General features: G+C 41.2%; 1 protein-coding gene across 2 annotated transcripts in view; it reads right to left on the minus strand.

Annotated features, from left to right (window-relative positions):
• The window catches only part of PDSS2 (decaprenyl diphosphate synthase subunit 2), a 193,862-nt gene that overhangs the window by 105,928 nt on the left and 64,707 nt on the right, over positions 1 to 23,227 (minus strand). The window contains exon 2 of one of the 2 annotated variants that reach the window (XM_036902896.2): positions 15,754 to 15,888. The exons of the other annotated variant lie outside the window; for it this stretch is intronic. Within the exon in view, the coding sequence (XP_036758791.2) occupies positions 15,754 to 15,888 (135 nt within the window). The remainder of the gene's footprint in view (positions 1 to 15,753; positions 15,889 to 23,227) is intronic. 2 annotated transcript variants of the gene reach the window in all.

Raw genomic sequence — 23,227 nt, forward strand, 5'->3', positions numbered from 1 at the left:
TATCAGTCTTCACATTGCTAAGAAGAAACCTGGGGGCTGCCAAAGTTTTCACATGATTTTCTAGTCCTACTCCAGGAAATAAAAACATTTGTTCATGTTCTACTTTCATGTGCTATGCTGAGGATTTCGTTTCATAAAAACCACAAACTATAGTATATAAATCAAGAGTACATTTCCTCATCCAGAAGTTCAGAGTGCATTATAATTACACAGTGGATAACAAAAATATTCTCTAGGATTCCATCTACATTTTCAGACATAAATGGACTAGGCCTACATCTATTTTATAACATGAGATAGGCACAGTTCTAACCTTTGATTCATATTTTTTCAAGCCCAAATATTATGTAAAGTATTCTGTGGGTCTTTAATAGCCTTGTGATTCCAATTTCATAGTAATTTGGCTTCTTGGTTATCCTTTTTTTCTACCACAGAACATAAATTTCTTATAACAAAATGAGAATAAAGTTAGGAAAAAAGTAAAGTCAAAGAAAACCATAGGAAAGCCAAATAATATGAGAATGTCTGCCTTTTTAGGCATTAACTTTATGAGCTGAACCCAGAACTATAAACTACAGCCTAATGGGACTTATACATACACAGAAGAAGCTATTCATACTGTCACATCTTTGTCAAAGTGTGGAGGAAAATCTCTCTCTCTCTCTCTCTCTCTCTCTCTCACACACACACGCACACGCACACACACGAGGGTCCTGTCACATGTTGGCCTTACACTGACAAAAGAGCTCCAATCCTCAGGGGAAGCTTCAAATGCTACAGGACAAGAAGCTGCAAAGGTGGGGTGGGGGAGAGGGGATGGTGCTGGCGAGCAGGCAATTCTCCATAGAGACATTTTACATACACAGATACAATTTTTTAACCTAAAATATATACCATTTTTTTCTTTAATTACAGTTTCTCTATAACCATTAGTGGGCTCCAGTGATGCAAACCACATTTATTAGGGGCAGCATGTCAAATAGGAGTTGACAATTACAGTCTCTATCAATACATATTATGCCAGACGGTAATGAGCCATCCACAAAGGGCTAGCCATCCAAAATAATCACGCCGCTTTCCAGAGAAATGTCGAAGAGGTTACGGTTTATCACACAGTGCTCATTAGATATACAGTGGCAGCAGCAGCAATTTTTCCTTCATTTGCGTCTCATTTAAGGCTCTGCCCCCACAAGCACAGTCAAATTAGTACACAAGGTTAAAACCATTACGCCCAGAAAAAAATTAAGTTCTATTTTATTTTACAGTAATGGTGGATCAAAGGTCCCTGGAATCTATTATTTGTGAAATGATTACCTAACACAGGACACTAACAAAAGGGAAAAGGAAAGCAATGTCTGGCCTGCACGGCTTTGACAGGGACAAAGACAGACTGTTTGAAATAAGCAAACACCACATTACTTAATTAAATACCCTAAAAAAAAACTATTTTAAAAATAACACTAAGGTTGTGACATCAACTGACAAACTCACAAAATTAAAGTTAATGATGAAGTGCCAACCTATACTTTGAAATGCTTCATTTACATCAACTTATTTTTAAACACTTTTTACACTGCCTTTGTGCAGTTTGGTTACATATTCACTTACTGCTATAAATACTTATTTTCTTAAAAGGATAACCTAGTTTGTCATCTTTGTGGTAACCCCATATTTACTCATACTTAATAAATTATAATTTTGGAATATAACTATTATAACTAGAAAGATCTGGTCAAGAAGGCAGATCTTAGAGCAAGCTACAAAAACTAAAACAGATACTGCTAAATAATATCTCCTTAATGGAGTCTGTCAAATCATCAGACAGCTGATGAACAGCGTTTGAATGACTAACATGGTAAACAGTTGCACCAAAGGATCTTTTAAAGAGATTTCTAAGTCGTGATTAGTTGTTAATAAAATGTTAAAATTCATTACAGTTAGAAGGATAATAGTTCAAATACATTTTGCCCATATTTTATTATTAACAGACTGCAACTGCAGTGGATATTCAAGGATCCCTTGTTTTCATTTAATGAACATTTCCTGAGTGTCTGCCACATGTTAAACTCTATGATAGGCTCTGAGGATTCATAAAAAAAAAGAACAAAAATGGAAGAAAACCATAGCTCAGGTCTCAAGAAGCCCACGAGCAGATCAGTGAAGGATTCAGACAGGAAACCAAATGGTTTCAGTTCTGGGCGGTGTTTGCTGTCACAGGAGCAGGCACAGAGCGTCAAGGCAGCCCAGAGCAAGGGGCCCCAACCCGAGCCCCATGGGGTAAGGGAAGAATTCCCACAGGAAGTGATGCACAGTGGGACCTCCAGGGTGGTTCTCCTTAGCAGAGAACTGAGGGGGAGAAAGACACGGAGCATGTGGAGTGGAGAGGGAAGTGGGATGGTCTACCTCATAGAATCAGAATATACGATTTTAAGGAATCTCTTTTAAAAGCTGATCCAAATTAGAAGAAAGCTTCCTGAAGTTGAATGATGGACTTCATGAAATGAATCAGGAAGGAAGTTCTAGAACAGTTTAGATGATGATGCTTTAAATGTTAAAAACATGTACCTTAAAGTAAACCTTCCCTAGTTAGGTCCAGGTCTGGTCAATTAAATTTCAGAGTGATAAGTGTATTGTCTGTTTAATGTTAACCAAACATAAAATATCGGTCATAAGTCTCACTGAATCAGTTGCCATGCCCAAATTTTGAATTTCGATGGCTACTCCAATTGGTCTTTATCCCAGCAAATGAGTTAAGTCCTTGTTGTGTTCCTTGTAAACTGACAAAAGTGTGAGCTATTTTATGTCTAATAAATGTGTACCCAGTCTCAGAATACATGTAAAAGATAATAAACTCTTAGAGGACAGAGAATACATTGACTTATTTCTTGCGGTATGGTACCCAGTTCAGGTATAATCAGATTATTACAAAAGCATTTTTCTTTTTAAATGGAAGTGCCAATCCCTCCCAGAACAGTGACCATATACAGCTATGGTATATATGCCATATACCAAAGACTTTAACAACTATACATGAAACTACGTGTATAACTATGTATATATTACGTATGCATAGCTTTGTGTAAATGGTTGCAGCATCATTCCTGACTCTTGAGGTTTGATTGGTTCAATCTTTTCCTACCAGGAAACGCCTCAGGACGTCACGAAAGGTACAGAGCACCATGAGACGCTGACCATAACACAACAGTAAGAACTTGTGTTGTTGAGCCACAGACAGGGAAAAAGCCATGGGGCCCTGTACTGGTCGTTTGTTGCCCTGAGTTCATTTCGTTACTGTGTGTGATGATGAGTTTCATGGAACAAAACAAGGATGAGGCTGTGAAGCGTTGGACAGAGAAGGACATGGGCGGCCACTCCATAGGGCACCCAGAGGCCGGCCGGGGCCACTGCTTGGCAGTGCGTCTTTTCTTCCCACTACTTTACAGACTGTAATTTATCCCCTTGCTCTCACCTCTGCCTTATTCCAGAGAGTTTAAGGTGTTGAGGTATTACTACATGATATTCAGTAACAGACAAAAAGCATCATTAGTATATGTGCGGAAAACAAGAGGCAGGAGAGTGAGACAAGAGAAAGTGCGATGAGCTGAGAAGACACGGGCCACCCAGCGCAATAAGCTCAGAGCCTGAATCACAGGCCTCACGAAGCTCCTAGAAGTAGAGCCTCCTTCTATATGTGTGATGGACCTACTGTTTTATCTCAGATGTAAAGATGTCTGAGATCCAGGTTTGATGACCACGTGTTCCCCAAAGATGGTACATAGATTAAAACCTTGCGTGACCTCATAGCTTCAGGAAAGAGCACCTCTGCCTTGGAAACCCTTAGGGCCTTTGGTTTCATCTCCAGCTCCTTATTCTATGCGTAAAAATAAAAGCTTCTGATACAGTATTCATCACTTACAGCAATAACAAGGGGTAGTCATTTCTACTGTCTGAAATGGCACTGAATTAGTAATCTGTACCCACTTGGCCTGATGAGACTGTCTAGCGCAGAGGTTCCCTGTCTGGAGTTCTGCACCTTTAAGGATTCTTCACAGCAGGTGAAGAAGTCCTCACAGAGCTGAGTTACCTGCCTCTTTCCAAAATGTCTAAGGAAAGCCATTCATTGGCCTCTGGATAAAAGCAGATCTGCTAATGCAAATTTCGGTTTCCTTTAGTTTTGTACACATTGGGATGTGATAGCCACGTTATCTCATGGTCATTATACGCTCAGGTTGTTTCAAGTGTAACAAAATGGAAAATCCAGTAATCATCATTTTACACGTAAGTGTGTTTGGCAAACAAACTCTTCTTTCCAGGCGGGTGGGAGTCCTGGGGGGTAGAGCGGTCGGGAGGTTACCACCGCAAAGTCTACCCGGGCTAATTTCCCTCCACTTTTCCTCGGCCACCCCCCTTCACCGCCCCAGGCATTCCCTCCGCAAGGGAGCGGCCGTCCCGGCAACGGCGCACCCGGAGGAGGCCAGGAGAGGTCAGCGGAGAGGTCAGCGGAGAGCGACGCCAGGCACCCATCCTCCCACCCCGAGGGCCGGGCTCCCGCACAGCTCGGGTCTCTGCTCACCCAGAAGGAAGAAGCCAAGGAAACAGAGTAAATCATGACGCTCAATATTTTATTTTCACACCATCAGAGATGACTTGAAGGCTCTTGTAATGTTTAACTTGGAAAAAAAGGTTTGAAGCAGAAAACAAGGAAATTGTCCTGTGATTGTAAAATATGTCTTTATACCAAAAAGTTCCTTAAGGAGAACAATGACAACAGAGACGATAAAGCCTTGATTGACATAGCAACCCTGCTTTTCCTAAGGTAATAATCCATTTTTTCTCAAAAACATGAGAAACAATAAATTTCCATTTAAATGTGCTCAGTATCTGATGATTTGTATTATGGAAAAGAAAGAGTATGTGATTAATAAGAACTAATCAAGTATTACAAAGCCCCCAGCTTCTCAATTAATTCTAAAACGAAAGAGAGAACAGAAAAATCGATCTCCCTTTTGCAATCAAAAAAATGTTGTTTTGAATGTCCTGAATACTTAAGTATGTGTAATTGTTTCCTCTCTTATACCTTCAGGGAAGTGCGAACAAAACGGAAAGCTCTCCCCCTATTTAGAGCCGAGGAATAAAAGGAAAAGCCTATCGACCTTACGCACCGTTCCAGGCTTCCACTTGCCTCGCTAGGAACTTCCTTCCCCGAAGGCCGTCCCACAAGGTGGAGCTCCGAAAAGCCAGCCTTGGGCAGCTCTTCACAGAGAAACCGCTTTCCCACCAAAACGAAGGTCCTGGTCTGGGGCATATTCATTGAGTGTAAACTTGCAGTAGCGCAGGAGGCACACGGAGAATGTGCACCAGCAAAGACAGTGTGCTATCTGATGCTGGGGGCTTTACGAATCTCAGATGGGAACCAATAAAATTAGAAAATGTTACGGAAACCCTAAAACGGGCGGATCTGTTCGATGGATTACAGAGAGGTTCAAGTTCCTTGCCTACCCTTCTGATTGTTCCCGATGAAGATTAACTTCCAGCCAAAGTGCTCTAGACAATATACAACAAAATTTGCATAAGGTACTTTCGAAAATCACAAGCCATTATGCACTGCAGGTGTGTCAAAAAGAAAAACAGGTTTTGTAAAACTGAAGCCATTAATTGAATTAAATCCTCATAATTTAGTACTATTCCACCAAATTCCCTGACAATACTGAATTTTCAGTTTATTGTTTTCATTAAATTAAAATTGTCCTGGCCTATCTATAGAGATAAAAGTAAATTCCTAATTTTTTAAAGATCTGAATTGAATGATATAAAATTAAATGCAGTAATGCATTTTAAGTGCAAAGTATCCTTCCTCTGTTGCCAGTAAACAACTAACAAAGGGGAGTTCAGTAATTTCACAGCCGTATTTTCTCACTCTTCTTCACTGAGAACACAGTTGCTCGCATGGCATAATAAGCTGTAAATTATAAACATTTTTACATAGCCTGCTGCAAAGAAAAGTCTGCCAGTTTTCTACTATATTGGATAGTGTTCAAGTGATTAACTGTATCTTTGGAAAGAAAGGGTGGAAACTGTTTTGCATCTGAGTTTGTTGGTTCTCTTCTGCACAGACTTTAAAAATCCATCACATCATTATTTGCAATGAATATATAAGTAATTAAAACAGAGTAACTACAGATTACTACAGCAGAGTAAGTTCCACATTACTGCAGTATGTGAATTACCCATGGACAGCTACGGGGCTTGTAGATGCATAATTATTCAAGTGTTTCCATGAAACAGTGTCTCCAATGAGTACGAATGTAATGGTCTTCAGTACCAAAATTTGTAGCACTGAGCATTTCTGGACTAATGACAAATGAAATACATTTGGTTCTCTGTCTAAGGGGAAGCCCGATTGATAGAACATCTGCTTTTTTAAAAAACGGTTCCTGTGTCAAAGAGAATATGCAGGTATCTGTATTCACCACCAGATAAAGAATAAATCTGTGAAAGGAAATGTACAGTAAAAGAGATAGCGCCTGCAAACCTAAGTTTTTATTTTCAAATTGTATAGAGCCCTGCCATGAGCCACACTCAACCTCAAGAGAAAAGGAAATTTTGTCTCAATAATCGACATAATTCATGGTGCACTTGAGGGTCCACGATAGCGCTACGGCCCTGGAGGCCCAAGACAAAGTTCATCACCTGGTTTCTACCTGCTACACCAAACACAGAACATAAAAATTTGTGTTTAGTAATGAGGATGTCAAGAGGAGTAAGAAAATATATTGAGGGCACCCTAGCCCAGAGGCTGTCTATAGGGAGGGACAGAACATGGATTCTATGGTCCAGTGGGGTTTAAATGCCAACTTGGCCACTTACTTATACTATAAGCTTGATCAAGTTATTGAATTTCCCTAAGCTTGTTTCCAAAGTGATTTTTTTTGGATTAAATGAATTAATAAAGCACACAGAACAGTACCACACATATAGAACACTTGATTATATGTTAGCTACAGTAATAATTGTTATTTTTCTGTATTTACCCCAGCCAGTTTTGCACATAGCAGGTGCTCAACAAATTATTATTGAATGAAGTCAGTGAGTGAATGAACAAATCTAGCAGAAAGATAACATAGGTGTACAACTTACTACTAGATGCACAAGTGCCTCAAAGGCACAAAACGTGACAGAAGGCTCAAGTGGTGAGGAGTGCTCGGCTGGCAGGTGACTAAAACACAGGCCCTGAACTCTAGAATGTACGGCCTAGTGGGAAAACATATAAATCAGTCATCACAAAACAATGTGCGAAGTGTTCTGAAGATTCGTTCACAGGACATTCCCTCTAATTCTGGCTCTAATTAAGCCATGGCTCTTTCTGGAGCCTGGAAATCCCTGCACCTGCGTGAGTAGATATACTTAACTTCCCACAAGCCAAGGGCCAACCTCCTACAGAAACCATGGAGCTGGGAGGTGGGACGAGCGCTCGCCTCACCTCCTCACCCTCCTGAGAAAACCACTATTCCTCTGAAGCCAGCCCCGCTTCCCATCACCGCCCCTCCTCGGTCCCTCCCAAGTCCCCAGCACCTGGCTCAGCTCTGCTGTCTCCCTGGGCGACTTCAGCCCCGAGAAGGGCCCACCCTGTGCTCTCTCAGTCTACTCGGTTCAGCCTCTACTACAGTCTGCCAGCCTCACTTAACCATTTACTGCTTCTGAGCTCTTCACTTCAGATACCCCACTTTCCACCTACAACCCCTGCTGTCTCAGCTCTCTCACTGCTTTACTGCCTCTACCCCTGTGATCTGGGCCCTCAAAATCGCCAGGCCTTGACCACTATTCCCTCCCTACGCTCGGACTCCCTCAGCCTACCCTCCTGCCTGGGCAAGTCTAACAACTTTACTAAGCTGATCATTCTTTTGCAGGTACCCTTCCCTTGGAGGCAAAGAACAACCACGATCGTGCCTTTCCTTTCCTCACTTTTACCCCAGGGCTGCTGGGAAGTGCCTGCTGCTGTGCTGAGGAATTTTGAGAATCGGAGCTCTTTGCCTCTGTCATCACCACTAACACCCACACAGTCCGAGACGGAGAAGGAAAGTCCAGGGGCACAGAGAGAAGAAGTGCCTCAGGCCCTGAGCCACCTGTAGGTGTCGGTCCTCTCTCAGCACCTTATGAGAGGGGTGTCAAGGACTACCTGTCTTCAGTAAAACAAAGGGCGGCCAGTGGACACGGTTGGATTGTGGACCCAATAATGAGTATGGTTACGGCTCTAGAAGCTAAGTTCCAGAAACAGAGTTCAAGAAATGAAATGGCACCAGTAGTGTCAGAAGGCTACTAGTGCATAAAATTGCTTCCTACGCTTGTCACCTGAAGTCAGACTATCTCTTACTGATATTTACACTTCCCTCAATGTTCAGCCCTGGCTTTGCCGAGGGGAGATGGTCAGGATGTGCTGTACTGGACCACATGCTACCCGAACCAGCCGAGTACGTGCTCTGCTGAGCTCCCTGACTTGAGGGCCAGTATCATCCCCATCTTACAGATGAGTAATCACACAGAGTGATGAAGTGACTTGTGTAAGGTCAGATAACTAATCAGTTACAGATTTCAGACAAGAACTCAGGTCTCTGGCCCTCTACGCGTGTCTCTATCACACCGCACTGTTTACCACTGGGCGGGCCTTGAGTTGGGATTCAAAGGATCAATATTAAGTTATCAAGCTATTAAGCAAACTCTGCCACTAAACATTTTAAGTGACTCCAAGTCTTCTACTACATAAAACTAACATTTAGTCTGGTGAACGTCGAGAACCACGCACTGTTTAAAATGCAGCCTTAGTCCCTGGACATGGCCTTTGACTGTGGCTTCTCACTACTCAACGTACAACCCTTCCTTAAGGAAAAGGCTTAAACTTCTTCACCATTAACAAAACAATTTACGCAGCTTGTTTTTTGCTGTGATGTAGTCGGGCAAGCTAAGCTACAGCGAGACATTTATATATAGTAAAGTCTCAGCTGAGTAGATGTGTAGCTGGGCCCACATCCTTTTGCCATTAATTACACTTGTTTTGTAAGAGGCTGTGCTTACTTCGTGTCTCTCCAACAGCTCTGGTGAAGTGATGACTTCCGATGCGCAGTATGTTGAACATAAAGAGCCTCCCCCTTTCTTGCCCAACATATAATTGCTGCATTTGTGCGTGCTGTGTAAGTTGAAAATAACAATAAAAAGTTAATGAAGAAAATAAGTACTGCTTGTAATGAATTAGTAATATTGCTAGATTTGTATCTGGAGTTTATTGTTGTAAGTGGAATACAATCAATAAGAATATGTAATCAACCTGCATATATGTCCATCTCTTGAGATTTCTCTGAAAAGGAGCGGAGATATCTTTAGGAAACTATCTTCAAAAGCCTACTCTAAGTTCAATTATTCAGCATAATTATTTTAAAAGTCACCATCAATAAACACTCCTCATTTTCAAGGTTCTTGTAGTACAAAAAGATACATTTCTTAAATAGGTTTTATAGCTTTATAAATATGAAATATAACTTTCTTTGACTTTTCAAGTTAATTTTAATTACACAAAATAATATGAACGGATTTCTTTATAAAAAATCAAACATTACAAATAAAGTCCCCTATGACGATTTCCCTACACCTGATCCCAGACCTTCCCCCACCACTTCCTGCAGCCACTGTTATTATCAGACGGGTGACGTCCCTTCAGACTCTTTCCTAGCATTTACATGTCACCTTAAAAAAATAATAACCATAACTATTTTATGTATTTATGAACTATGCTATGCATTTCAAAATTAATTATTACATGTTATTATAATTGAGCCCTAAATAAATAATAATGATTAACATGTTCACACTTAAGTCTCATTTCTGAAGGTGTTTTTGATTTGGTCAGTCCCCAAGGGAATTGTGGTTTCTTAATTTTGTTAGACATTTTTAAGTGCTAGACACTTTTTTTAAGGCAGTACTTTAAAATTAACCCATTTAATAGTATAGTGCTAGACAAATTCTAATGTGTGGTGTGAAGGTGAGAATTGGCAGTCACAGCCTATGGTTACCATGACTAGAAGTCATCAGAAATGAATCAGGACCACTTAAAATGATAAATCATGAACTAAAATATTTACAGCTGAGACCAAGAACAATTCCCTAAATTTAAAGATTCATTAAAAATAAACCACAAAACTTGCTTCTTTCACAGCTTTTATATTCTCCACTTCGTTCCTTAAATTAAGATTCCACATGAGCCTCTACCTATCCTACCACCACCTCTTCTATACCAGCACACCGAACCTGACCAATTTTCTCTTAGAAGAGAAAGTCATGTTAAGGTCAGTAATTTTATTAAGACGTTTTCTAGATTTAACCTACAGTTTTGTTTATAATGCTTCTTCTGTGATTAGTTCTTGAAGCTCAACAATTACCTTAGCATAATAAATCATTAATTTAACTGTAATCAATTGAATAATATGCTGACTTGCAAAAGAATTAGCACAGTTACCAAGACATTGATGGTGTCATTTTAACAAGGACACAAAGTTAGTCTAAAAATATCATTCTGCTTCACTCCTTTATTTAAAAAAATCTATAGTTTGTGCATTTTCATAGGATATTTGGTCTTGTCAAAGAATGCAAAAGATAAAAGTTCAGGTCAGCTCAGGGATGCTAAGACCCTCATTTTAAAAGCAGGACTAAGCTAATTACCAGTTTTCACCTGGTTTTAAGAAGTCTATAAGTGAAACATACATCCAGTTAAAAATAATTCAGACCACTGAAGAGCACATAAAGTGACCAAAGTCTCTCCGACCGACTTCCCCCTACCAGCTGTCACTCCCCAGAGGTGATGACCACCAATAACAGCTCCCCATGTGTTCTCTGAAGCACTTTCCATACATATAAAAACCCACTGCCCACCCACTCATGACCCAATGGGGACAAACTCTAATACATGTCTGCATCTTGCTTTTTTCACATGATTCTTTGAGATGACATAGATCTCCTCAGTTCTTCTAACCACAGTTTGATACTGCCTTGCATCAGTAACAACATGTGCCCCACCGGTGGACACTTGGTTGGTTCTTTCTGTTTTCTTACAAACTATGCTACAAAGAGCATTTTATACATATATCTTGGAGGCCTTATGTTAATATATCAGCATGCAATTTTGCTAAATCAAAGCTCAATTAAAATAAAATTTACAGCTATTACCAAATTGTTCTCTAAGCAGCTATACCAATTAATGAACATACCTATAAACAAAGAATTTGTGCCTCTTTCCTTACATGCTCACAAATATTTAGTAGCAAACATTTTGATCTTTGCCAAATAGATAGGGGAGAACTGTGATTTTGTTTTAATTGAGCCTTTACGATGAGGTCTGGCCCTTTTTCCCTTTTGTCTGGGAACCATCTATGATTCTTCTTCACTGAACAGCCTGTTTGTGTCTTTTGTCCATATTTGTGTTGTATTATCTTCTTTTTCCTGATGTATAAGATCTTCAACTGATTAGTTTATTAAAAATTGGCCTTTTGTCAGGTACACCACAAATATTTTTGTAATTTTGGCATTTATCTTTCGATTGTATGGGAATTTTTTCTACTGAAGAATTATCTTTTGCATAGTCACCTGCAAATCTTTTTGTTTTTAGGTTGAGTTTTGGAACCTTTTAGGAAGATTGTCCTTACTTCAAGAATAAATGATAATGATAACATATATGTGCTACTATTATTATTATCCAAACACGATCAAATAGTCATTGACTGCCATCTATCTAAGTGCTAGGAACGTGCTGAAGGCTGGGGTAACGCGGAGAAAATGGATCGTCTGAACTGCGTTCGGCAGCACACAGAGCACAGTGTTCTTGGGTCGCACTACAGGTGAACCCAGAGAATGACCAGTCCGTGATCGTTCTTCCTCACCAGGTCACCGGCCGGCCGGAAGGGGCCCTGCCACCGCGCTGGTCCCCAGCAGTGGCTCGTCCTCCTCCCCTGGAACTGCAGCAGAGGGCAACGCAAACTCAGACAAGCCTGAGACCTGTCAGTGACACTGCAAGCCATGTAGTCGCCAGGATGGTAAGTAAGTAAAATGCAGTAAGAAGGAATAGATCAAAAAGTGAGAGGAAAAAACAAAATAAACTTTTGATGGGATTTAAAAAATTTTACAAGATATTCTGCAACACTTCTTGTTTTTTGTGTGTGCATGATATTCTACTAGTACTTTCTTCCTTTCAACATCACAGTATATATTGCTTTATATAATAACTAAGTAAAAAAATGAAGACTTCTTCATGTTCCGTGAAGAGTGAGTGCTTTAGGGTCTGACTATAGCTCACATCCTAATTTAAGAGATTGCAAAGAGCAGAATAAGGTATAGTTACTGCAAGACACAGTCCCTACTGTTAAATGTGTAATTCAAATGTTTATTTTGGTCTAGGCCACTTATGTTACACGAAAGATTCAGTCATCCAAAGATTTAAATGAATACTATGCCCAAGGCACTGGGGAGATAGAAAGATGCACCAAGCTGGGACAGGTCGTCCAGCGGGACACTCAGGACAAAAGGAAAACGAGTTTGGCAAACTTGTTGCCATCTCTTCTACCGGAGTTAACAAGAGATGTCGGGAAATTTCAGGTGATGAAGGTAGAGGACAAAATATGCGGTCTGTTTATAACTGCCAGATAGATGAGAAATAACGGGGTCAGTTCTTGCCAAAACAACTGTGAAAGTGGAATCGTCAGTGAAAAAACCCACCTGAATTTCTTTAAACTTAATAATCATGTTACATTAGCGATGTCTATTACTTTGTAATACTATGTTTTGTAGACTGTAATGACATTTTTATACCCAAAATAAAAATATCCTACCATTAACAGAACAAGAAGTTATAAACATTTTCTCAGGAGTGGCTAGGGATACTTGTAAATTTAGTAAAACTTTTGATTGATCACCTTCACAACCAGTTTTTTTAAAGTCACGGTTGGTGGAATACACCTAAAGCCCATAATTTTGTTAGCAAAAGGCTATGGTAGATATTTATAGTGCATTTTCATATATGTGGCTCTCTTACCTGTTTTTCAAAATAAAGTTATTGCATTTTAGTCCAAATTCTACCTCTCTTGGCCATTCTATAGTAAGTTCCCTAGACACATTCACAAATTATAGCCATCGGTTATATCCTTAGGCCAAACAAGAGGTCACCTAACTTACTTTTGGTCCCTGAGGTAATTACTCAGGTCCCATTACTTGACATCAAAGTCAAGTTTATGAGTGAAAAAACACCAACAATGTAAATCCCAGTAGTTGCAGGTGAATTAAAAAGCTCCCAAGTCAGTATTTCCCTCAAACGTTAAATAATTCACCGTGGCATTATAAATACAAGCCTCCAGCAAAAGTTACACTTGAACAATTAAGGAAGCAGGAGCCACACAAATGACTTCAGGGGGAGAGAAACAAATTAATGGTTTCTCATAATACTGTGCCAATTATGTTTTCACATTAACAAGTGTGTAAAATGCCCAAGCATTAACAATGACTTACCAGATCAAGTTTGATTATAGAAAACAGCCTGGAACCACACAGCAGGATTATTCCCTAAATGTAATTGTAGATTCTATGTACTTGGGTATGAAATGCATTATATTATTTGAAAATTTATTATAATGTACCACCTCCTCTTCCACAAAGCTCATGTACAGTGACCATCTACCAAATGCATTATGTTCCTCTGAAGGATCAGAGGGCAATGCAGCTGTTAGTGGCTAGATGAGAAATCTGAGGTCAAATCACAGTGTACTATGTACATATAAATAACAGCACCTGCAGAGTAGAAAGGGGACACACTTGAGAGTAAAACCAGAATTTAAACCCAAACTCTATTGCTTATACCTAGAGGGTTTTCGATATGTCTTAATCTCAGTATTAGTTGCTTTTTATGGAAAATGGGGATGATTCATTTATGCAACAAGTATTTATTGAACACCTATTATGTGTCCAATGATACTTTTCAAGTATTATTTTAGGATTAGCGATAATAAAACACAGCCAGTGTTCATTAGAGATATGTATGGTTGCCCAACTGCAAGAGCAGACTGAAAGCCAAAAGCTCCTAACAGGAGAGAGATGCACGGGCCCCAGGGTGATGTGAAGTCTACCTGCTTTCAAGGGACTGGCAGGTTACTGGCATTCATTATAGATCTTTATGTATTTTCTCCTGTTATTTCAAGTAAACTCAGTCAAGAGCGCTTTATAAAATGTATATCATAAAGTTCTGAGCTGGAACTCAAATAGGCTGGGGGAAGGCTCCAGATGTATTAAAGATGCATTTACCAAGCTGCTTTCTGTTCAGAAGTTTTTCAAAGATATAATTACGAGAAGGAGATCCTTTTTAGGTCACTAATTTAATGGCTAGTCTAAACTACAAGTGAAATGATCTGAATGAGACTAGGAAAGCAGAATGGAATTAAGAAAGAAAACACCTAAGATTTGAAAGGAAGAGAACTACAGTTAGAGCATCAACTTGCCTCATTTGCTTGTGCCACCTTGAAAAAGTCTCAAGATTTTTGAATCTCAGTTTTCTCAAGAGTGAAATATGTACAATGATAACTCTTACCTGCAGCATTACTGGGGTGACTGTCAGAGAAATGATCAATGACCTACAAAGCACTGTACAAATATAAATCATTTTAGAAATGATCCCAACATATCCTTTCTAGTAAAGACACTTGTATGGATGGGCAGTAAAAGGTTTGCAAAATTACCCTGGCTGGAGGAGGGTCATTTGTATCAACCACAGTAATAATTCTGCTTATTAATGAGGAAGGACCACTGGACTTCCTATAGCTGGCAAGCAATAGTCATCTCCAAATATTATAGCAGAGAAAAACATTTATGGATAAGACCACTAGGAATTAAACAGAAAATCTGAGATGGGGATTGATTTTTAAAGGAAATCAGTAAGACATGTTAACTGTAAATCAAAGTTTCTAGAAATGCTTCTTTTTGTGAGGAAAACTTCCTTGTCACCCATGTTTTTAGGGTGTTTTTAATATCATGTGCCAAACTCCACCTGCAGATCATTACTTCTACAGAGCCTTTTAACACAGTGCCAAGCACACTACTAAGATTAAATAAAATTACTGCTAATACACTGTTACTAAAAAATATGTAACTTTTTAAAAGCAAAACTGAAATTTTTGTTTTTATATGCAGCAAAATGACTTCTACAGTCATAAATTTACTTTTTAATCTAAATGTGTGAGATGTAAACATTTATTTTAGTATTTTCAATAAAAAACTCTTTACCATAAAAATAAACAAAATACAATAAATGATAGAGTATTAAAGTACACCACTTCTCCTAAAATGGTAGTTGTATCATTATTTTACAACTACGTATCACTCTGAGTAGGTTTAAATATAATAAATCTTGGACTAAGGGACGTAGAGGCAGGTCTCTACAGAGATACAATGATACCATGATAGGGCCGCTAAATAGGAAACTTTAAATGCCCAGGATAGAAATGAAAGTATTTGATGCAAATGGTGGGGAAATTTATCAGAGTTAATGCAATAAGCAGCCAAGACTATCAGACTTGTTAAGAACAATAGAAATCCTTTTTTTCTAATCCTACAAAATATTTTAAGCTACCCTTGAATCAGAAAATGACAAAGAACTCAACAGTGATTTCCACTGACTACTGTTCAGTGAAACACCACTTGGAGAGCGAGACCAAAAGACAGACCTCTTCTTACCATGAGTAGATCCCGCTGACCATGTCATAGGTGTGACGCGAAGCACTCGCACTGCCGGGCCCGGCCGCCTTGGAGATCAAGAGCACCACCAGGCCCCTGAGCTGCAGGCTGTTCTGGCTGTCCTGGACCAGCCCCCTGCCAACAAGGGAAAGAGGAGGTGAACACACCCTCACGGGTCGGCCAGATCAAGGTTGGAAATTGCTGCAAGTGCACCCACACTCCCAAATCAGTCCATGACTGTAGAAAAGAAATAGGATTTGGGGGAGGAAGTTAATAGGAGGAAGTAATGAGTTCAGGAAACAAGTAGAGAGACCGGCCAAAGCTGGTGTCAAAGCAATACTCTCGAACTGCGTGACCCGAGGTTCCGGCGTCCCCCTTGCCCTTCCTTGTCCTGGCTTCCCAGTGCTCTGCCCGCTCTCTCAGCCTAACCATTTGCTCTGATACCAAGAAGAACCCACAGTCTCAAACTGCTCTATGGGACGTCACAGCAACTGAATCCAAACTGTGTTGCCTGGACAAAGTGGTATGATTTGGTGATGATGGTGGTGAGGGAATGGTAAAAAGGATTAGAAGGTAGAGAAAAAGCTCTGAGGCTGAAAGGATTAAGTCAAATCCAAATGACTTAGAAATTTATTTGATAAGTAAAATGGAAATGAAAGCAATCAGTGAAAACCTTGCTATTTCCTGTCATGCAAAGCATCATTCTAGACAACAAAAAGGCTTTAATTTGGAATGTCTTTTTTTTGTTGTTACGAGGATGGAACTTATATAATTTCTACTATAACTAAGGCCAGAAATACTTTTTTGTTTTAACTACTGCAGATGGTTGTCATGCAGGAACTAAATGCTATTATTTAAAAAAAAAAAATAGAAGAAACCATGGGCAATATATAATAAATTAATATTTAGAATAATACTCATGAGCACTAATCAAATAAATTATATGGCATAAATAAACATACAAATATAGTTAATAAATAAATATACAAATATAGTTCTTGAATGTTCTAAACATTAATGTTTTAGTTCTAAAGCATTAAAAATTTGTATTATAATATTCATTGAATTATTAAGATTTCCTTAGTGAATTAAAAAAAATCAATCTAACTTAATTAAATTAACACAGCCAAAATTAATGAGTTAGTCCATTACTTAAGAAAAATCTTTGCCTTTTATGCCTCCAATCAGATATTTTAGAAAGGACCACTTGTTACACTTGGTAGTTTTAAGACAAGACAGATCTTCAGGCTTCTCTGCAAAGTAACAGGCGCCACTCTTTCTCTACATGTATGTTCTCCTCCATCCAGTAAGTGATCTTCAGCAAGTTAGAGGAGTTAGTGGTTTTTAAAAAGACATTCTAATTTCCTAGGAAAAGGAAGTTAACCTAAGGTAATTAAGCTATATCACAGCTGAAACAAATAAGGTAATTAAGCTATATCACAACTGAAACAAATATCATCAGAAATGTCCAAAGCTCACTATTTTCACGTAACCATCTACTTAAATCCTACAATCTGAATTGCACACTGGGAACTAGAGGCTGGGAAGCACCTCATTTTGGAACAAGTAAACGTAAAGAGCCAGGATTTGAACCCAGGCCAACTGGCTTTAGGGTCTAGCCGCTCTCAACCATTATGCTACAGTGACTCACTATCTGCTTCATCCCATTTGCAAAACTATTTGCTAAGTCAATTAGAATAGTGCAAAATCCTTGTGCCATTCACCAGCTATATGGCTCAGACTGTCACCTCTTCTAGAAAATGAGATAAATACCTACTTTCCACAGTCATTGTATGGAGGAGGCAACGTAAGCCAAGTATAGAGCGTGGTGGAAGCACACGATAGGTGATCAGATATCAGAAAACAACCTTCTCTTTCCTTACTGATATCTTGCCATCTATGTTTTTCTCCTCTTATATTTTCTCTTTCTTCTACTCCAGATCTCCTACTATCTCTCAGGGTCTTCCTCATTCTACCAGCATCTATAATCTCCTATAAATATTGTTTCCTTGTCTACCTCCCGAAATAGCAAAAGTGAGGGCATCCACTGCTCCCCAATTCCACCTGCAGAGTGCATTACTGAAAAGGCCAGGAAAAGAAACTGCAGGACTGGTCGACAGAAGCCGAGACGGCCGTCAGACCGTTCATCTCCACACGTCCATCTCCACACACGACGGTAGTTAGCAGCCCGCAGACGGATTCACAGCTTGAGCACGTTAAATAACTGTTTTCAAAACACCGCTTCCTTTTTCAGTTTTATTAAGGTATCACTGATATACCCTCTTAAGAAGGCCTCACAAGAAAAACAATGTGGTTACTACATTCACCCTTACTATCGAGTCGCCCCCACACCCCATTGCAGTTCATCAGAAAACACCACTTCCTTAAATTCACTTAACACCCTTAAAAAAAAAAAAAAAAAAGCTATGAAAAATTGATAATGTCCACAGCTCAAAAATCAGCTCATGACCAAGAGAGTAAGATATTTTGCTCCTGAGAAAAAAAAAATCCCTGGAATTCTAAACATAATATGTTTCATACAGCCCGGGTCCTGCTTCGCTTAAACACTCAGCTGTGTGCTCAGCGGCCCCCTTAAGGAGGGACACCGGCAGCCGCAGCACGTGCAGGAGACGGTGCAATCGCGCACGGCCACATGCACCGCGGCGGATGCTCTCGAATTTACTCAAAAATGCAGTGAGCGCTTGTATATGTCAGGCACGGCGGGGGCGCGATGAGCGCCGGGGAGCTGTGGTCTCCCCCCCGTGGACGACGCACTCGGATCAAGAATCCCAGGGAAGTGGGGCCTGTGCTGCTTTCAGTGACGACCAAGGGCTGTGAGGGCACAGACCAGGGGCAGCTGGGAGCTGCAGGCGAGAAGGGGCGAGGCGGAGGCTTCCCGGAGCGGCAGTAGCCGGGGGAGCTGGGGCGGGGCTGGCAAGGGAAAGGGAAGGGTTCCAAAGAGAAAACGGCGTATGAGCAGGTCTGCAGAGCAGGACACAGCCGTTTGCAGAACCAGGACGGCACCAGTGGAGCATGAGGGGGAAGGCCTGGGAGAACCAAAGCCAGAGGAACACAAGGAAGTTGTCTACTTATTTGAAAGGCTTCCAAACAGCCAGGAGATAGGCCGGTAAGTATTGCCTTACAGACCGAGACTAGTAGCTGGAACACAGAGCAGGCCACTTTGGGCTCAAGAAGAAGAAGAAATGAAAAAACAGACTGATGCTCAGTCCCTCGTCAACACAGCTGCTCAGAAGCTGCACAGCCTCTGACATTAGGAAGTCAGGACCATCTGGCGTCTGAAGCTTTTTCTTACTCTGTGATTCTTTCTGATCTCACTTTGTGACATTTGATCATCTAATCACAGTATGTACAAAAGGTAGAAAAACTGGAAAAATCCTTTATTATTAAAGTGTCACAAATGAAAGCAATATTTGGTATTTTGTAATCTTTACCACTGAAGTTCCTCAAAATTATGTTCCTTTTACTACTATAGACAAAGGCTTCATCGCTCATTCATTCAGCTAATACAGGCCGGACGCCTTCCGCACACCAGGCACTGTGCGAGGCAAGGATGTGATGGCGAGCAGCTCGTGGGGTCACCGTCTAGTGGGAGAGACCGGTAAGATACAAGATTTCCAAATAAATGTAAAATTACAATGGCGGTCAGTGCCACCAGGGAAGAAGACGGTGCCGTGAGAGCTTGCGGCAGGGGACTACCCAGCCAGGAAAGGCAGAGGCTTCCCTGAGGAAGTGAGGCTGAGCTGATACCGTAAAAGGGGGCGTGGGAGAGAGCGGCAGAGGGTCGTCGCCCCCGCAAGAGAACGGGCACGGGCACCTACGAAATGAGGCAGGAGGCAGACAGGGACTAGACCTCACGGGTCACGCAGGCCGTGGGAGGAGGTCTGACCTTGATCCAAAGGGCGATGCAAAGCCACTGCAGTATTTCATTAAGCAGCTGGTGACATAACCGGGTATTTTAAAAACAAAAAACAAAACCATCCTCTGTCGTCAGTAGGAAAACCACTTGGGTGGTGGGGGGGGGCAGGGAAACAAAGCGGGTGGGAGGAGACCGACTAGGGGGCTTTGTAGTGGTTGGAGAGAAGTATGGGGTGGCTTGGTGGACAAGCTGGAGAAGGAACAAATCTAAACGGTTTCAATTCAATTTAAATAGATGTCAGATATTATGTAGTTCTCAGAAATTAGCTAGCATAGATATATCACTATTTTAAATAATATAATCCTGAAAAGCCTATTAGTTGAATTCATGGGGAGAGGGCGGGGGGCAGGGGGACTTGGCCTCCAAAATGCTGCTCTAGATCTATAACAGATGAACAGTAAACATTAAAATTCTAATAGTTATACAATTTCATGGAAATAAGGGTTGAACAGGTGGAACTTCGTGCGACCTGGCTCTGTGTTCTTCTCACAGTACGGTTTCAGTGGTTAACTGCAGTTCTCACTGCATCACTCTACCTTTCCATGACTATTAGCTAATTTATCTTCCTTAACCCAGTCCTATAGGTGTCTCAGATCCTCACATCACAGCTGTGGGACCTTCTCATGCCGCCTCTCAAACTGCATTTCTTCAACACATATGTATCAAGCATGCAAGGCATACAAAGAATAAGAGGTTTAATGAGAGAATGATTACAATTGGTTCAAAGTGGCTAAACTGGATATTACAAGGAACAGATAGCAAGGATTTGGCTCAAAAAAAGCTATCAATAGACAGAGGAAGAAAGAAAACTGCTTCTTGTTCCTGCGTGCTGCCCCTGGATGCTACAGTACGCAGAGCCTCAGCAGTGGTTAAACTTCCCTGAGCAGAGAATGGAAGCAGGAGCGGGGCGGCATTTCTGGAATGGAAGGAAGCATAGTTAAGGAGAAAGAAGCAGGTTATTCAGTGACAAGGAGGTAGAAGAACAGGGAGCAGGTTCAGGAGCCGTGGGTCCACCCACTCGGGCAGTGGGTGAAGGTGAGTAAGCCCAAAAAAGAGTCTAAGAAGTGAAGGGCCTTGAAAGTCAGGTGTAGAGTCAGGCCTGGATTCTGCAGACAATCTGACGGCCTGGATGGTTCGTCACAAGGAAGCAATGTGACCAGAGCTGAAGACTAAAACAGTTGCTCCGGGCCTGGTGGTAGCGTGTTGGGGGCAGTGGGAAGGAGAGGGAAGGTTAGTTAGGAGGAGCTTCTTCCAGGAGTCCAGGTGGGAGCTAAAGAGGGCCTCAATTAGGGCAGTGGAGCAGGGAGAAAAGCAAAGCTGAGTGGTGGCAGCAGCGTGGAGGCGGCCCGGGCTGGTCTGGCCAACCGGCTGCACGAGGGAGACACCGGGAAGGGACCAGGACACAAAGAACAGTGAGCGCCGACTTAGGCTCCAAGCCTGTTCCCGGAGGTGGTGACGCCAGCACCAGCAGGAATTGGAAAGATGAGGGCGAGCTGATGGGGAATTAATGACTTCAGTTCTGGACATGTTGACTGTGCAGGACGGACTTCCAGATGGAGAAGCCCAGCGGGCAGCTGGGGATGCTGGGTAGATCTGGGAAGCATCTTCACAGAGGGGATGGCTGAGGCAGTGGGAACCGATGGATGAGTCTCTGTGCGGAGAAAAAGAAGAGCAGGGCCAGGAATCCTTGTACTTCGGGGCTGAGGGAAGATGAGGGACCCACATGAAGGAACACAGTTTGTCCGCGAACAAATAAAAGGGGCTCCCACAGACACACCAGAAGAAGCGTGGACACACATGCCCCACGGAGGCTGAGAACTGTGACGGTGCGGAGCGCAGAAACGAGGGCCGGGAGTTGCCCCTTGCATGGGCTTCTGGTGTTTGTACTTACTGTAAACCTCTATTTGGCACTTAAAACAATGAATATTACAAATGATAACAACAGTGACACAGACAATACTGCCAGGCATGTGCTGTTTAACACAAAAATGCTCTAGTTCTCTCAAAACTCACGCAAGATAACTGGTAATATCTCTTCACAGATAGCGAGAATTAGCGAGAAGTCTTAGGTAAGTTAAATAATTACTAGTTACACCAACCAACCACTATGGAAGTGCCAAGATATAGATGCAAACAGTTTGGACTTCAAGCCCAGGTGTGTGTGTGGTCTGCAGCCTTGAAGGTAATTACCCGATTACAGGTACCTTCTCACAAAGCCGTGAGGACCTTGAGGGCGCTCGGGCTTGCTCGTCTTTGGATGCCCTGCATGCAGCAGAGTAATGGAAACAAAATAGGCCACAAGAGAAAAACCTGCAGGATGACAGAATAGGTGGCTTCGAGAAGCACAGTGGTGGGTGCTCCGTCTCACACATCCCACCCAGGAGACCTATTACTGTGCCCAAGCTCCCTCATCTCTCCTGTTGCCCATTTGCTACATTCAGCCATGCAGCTCTGACGTCTTGAGTCTCTCTTCCTAAAAATCACAGTGGATTCTTTAAAAGTGACAGTCATACAAGAGGAATGCCCCAAAACATCCTAAAAAAAACATGCTGAGATTAATTTTAATGCTATGTCGAAAGGTTACTGCATACAAGAATTACATGGCATTAAAGGATCTATTTCTTAAGCTTTAAGGAGAGAGAACTCAGTGTACTGGAGCGTTTGTTTTGTTTCCTCCTTTAGGGGAACAGACTGAGTCTCCTGGCCAGTCAGTGCCCGGAGAGGAGCTGCCCTCGCTCTGAACGGAAGGGAGGAGTAGATCCACGTGCAGAGTGGGGGCAGGAGGGCCGAAGTGGGGCATGAGAGAAGACTGTGAGATTCATGCTCAAGGGTTCAGGATTCTGACTTAATGCCAGTGATCCGAATTACAGTCTTTTGGTAATTTATACTCAAATCTTGAGGGAGCAATTTACCTCCTACACTAGACTACTACCCTTGAGTCAGCTCAAAGCTCCACCAGGTAAAACTGCTGGGAAAGAGTCAGCGCTGACCAGACCCTCATGAGCAGAGAACGCCCCCCAGTACTTAGCAGAGAGGACCAGGGTTTGTTTTACCGTTTTATTAACCCACTTTTAACACATCCAATTCCAGTAAATCAAACATAAGCATAAAAGATGGCTGTCAAATCTAACATACACGAAGTAAGTAGATTGACAGCATCCCTAAAATGCTTGTGATTATAACCCCTAGTTAAAATTGTAAAAATTTACATACAAGTACTAAAACAAAAGGACTGACTATAATGTGCAGTTTTTGCCAGAGAACCATAGGAATACTCTGATATTTTCTATTATTTTTTTAAAATGCTGACTACCTGATAAATTTGTTTTGTGACCCATTAATGAGTTGCAACCTGCAGGTTTTGAAAAATAGTTTTAAGTCATGTAAAGTATGTAATAATATATTAAGTCAAAAAAGCTAAGTACGATGTAAAATTAATAGGGATAGAATTATCACTACTTAAAAACAAAATCTGCCCATAGAACAGAATAAATTTAGTGTTGACAGAAAGCATTAGTTTTTTTAATGATAATTTAA

This window comes from Manis pentadactyla, chromosome 12, assembly GCF_030020395.1.
Source record: "Manis pentadactyla isolate mManPen7 chromosome 12, mManPen7.hap1, whole genome shotgun sequence".
In the NCBI taxonomy this organism is placed as follows: Eukaryota; Metazoa; Chordata; class Mammalia; order Pholidota; family Manidae; genus Manis; species Manis pentadactyla.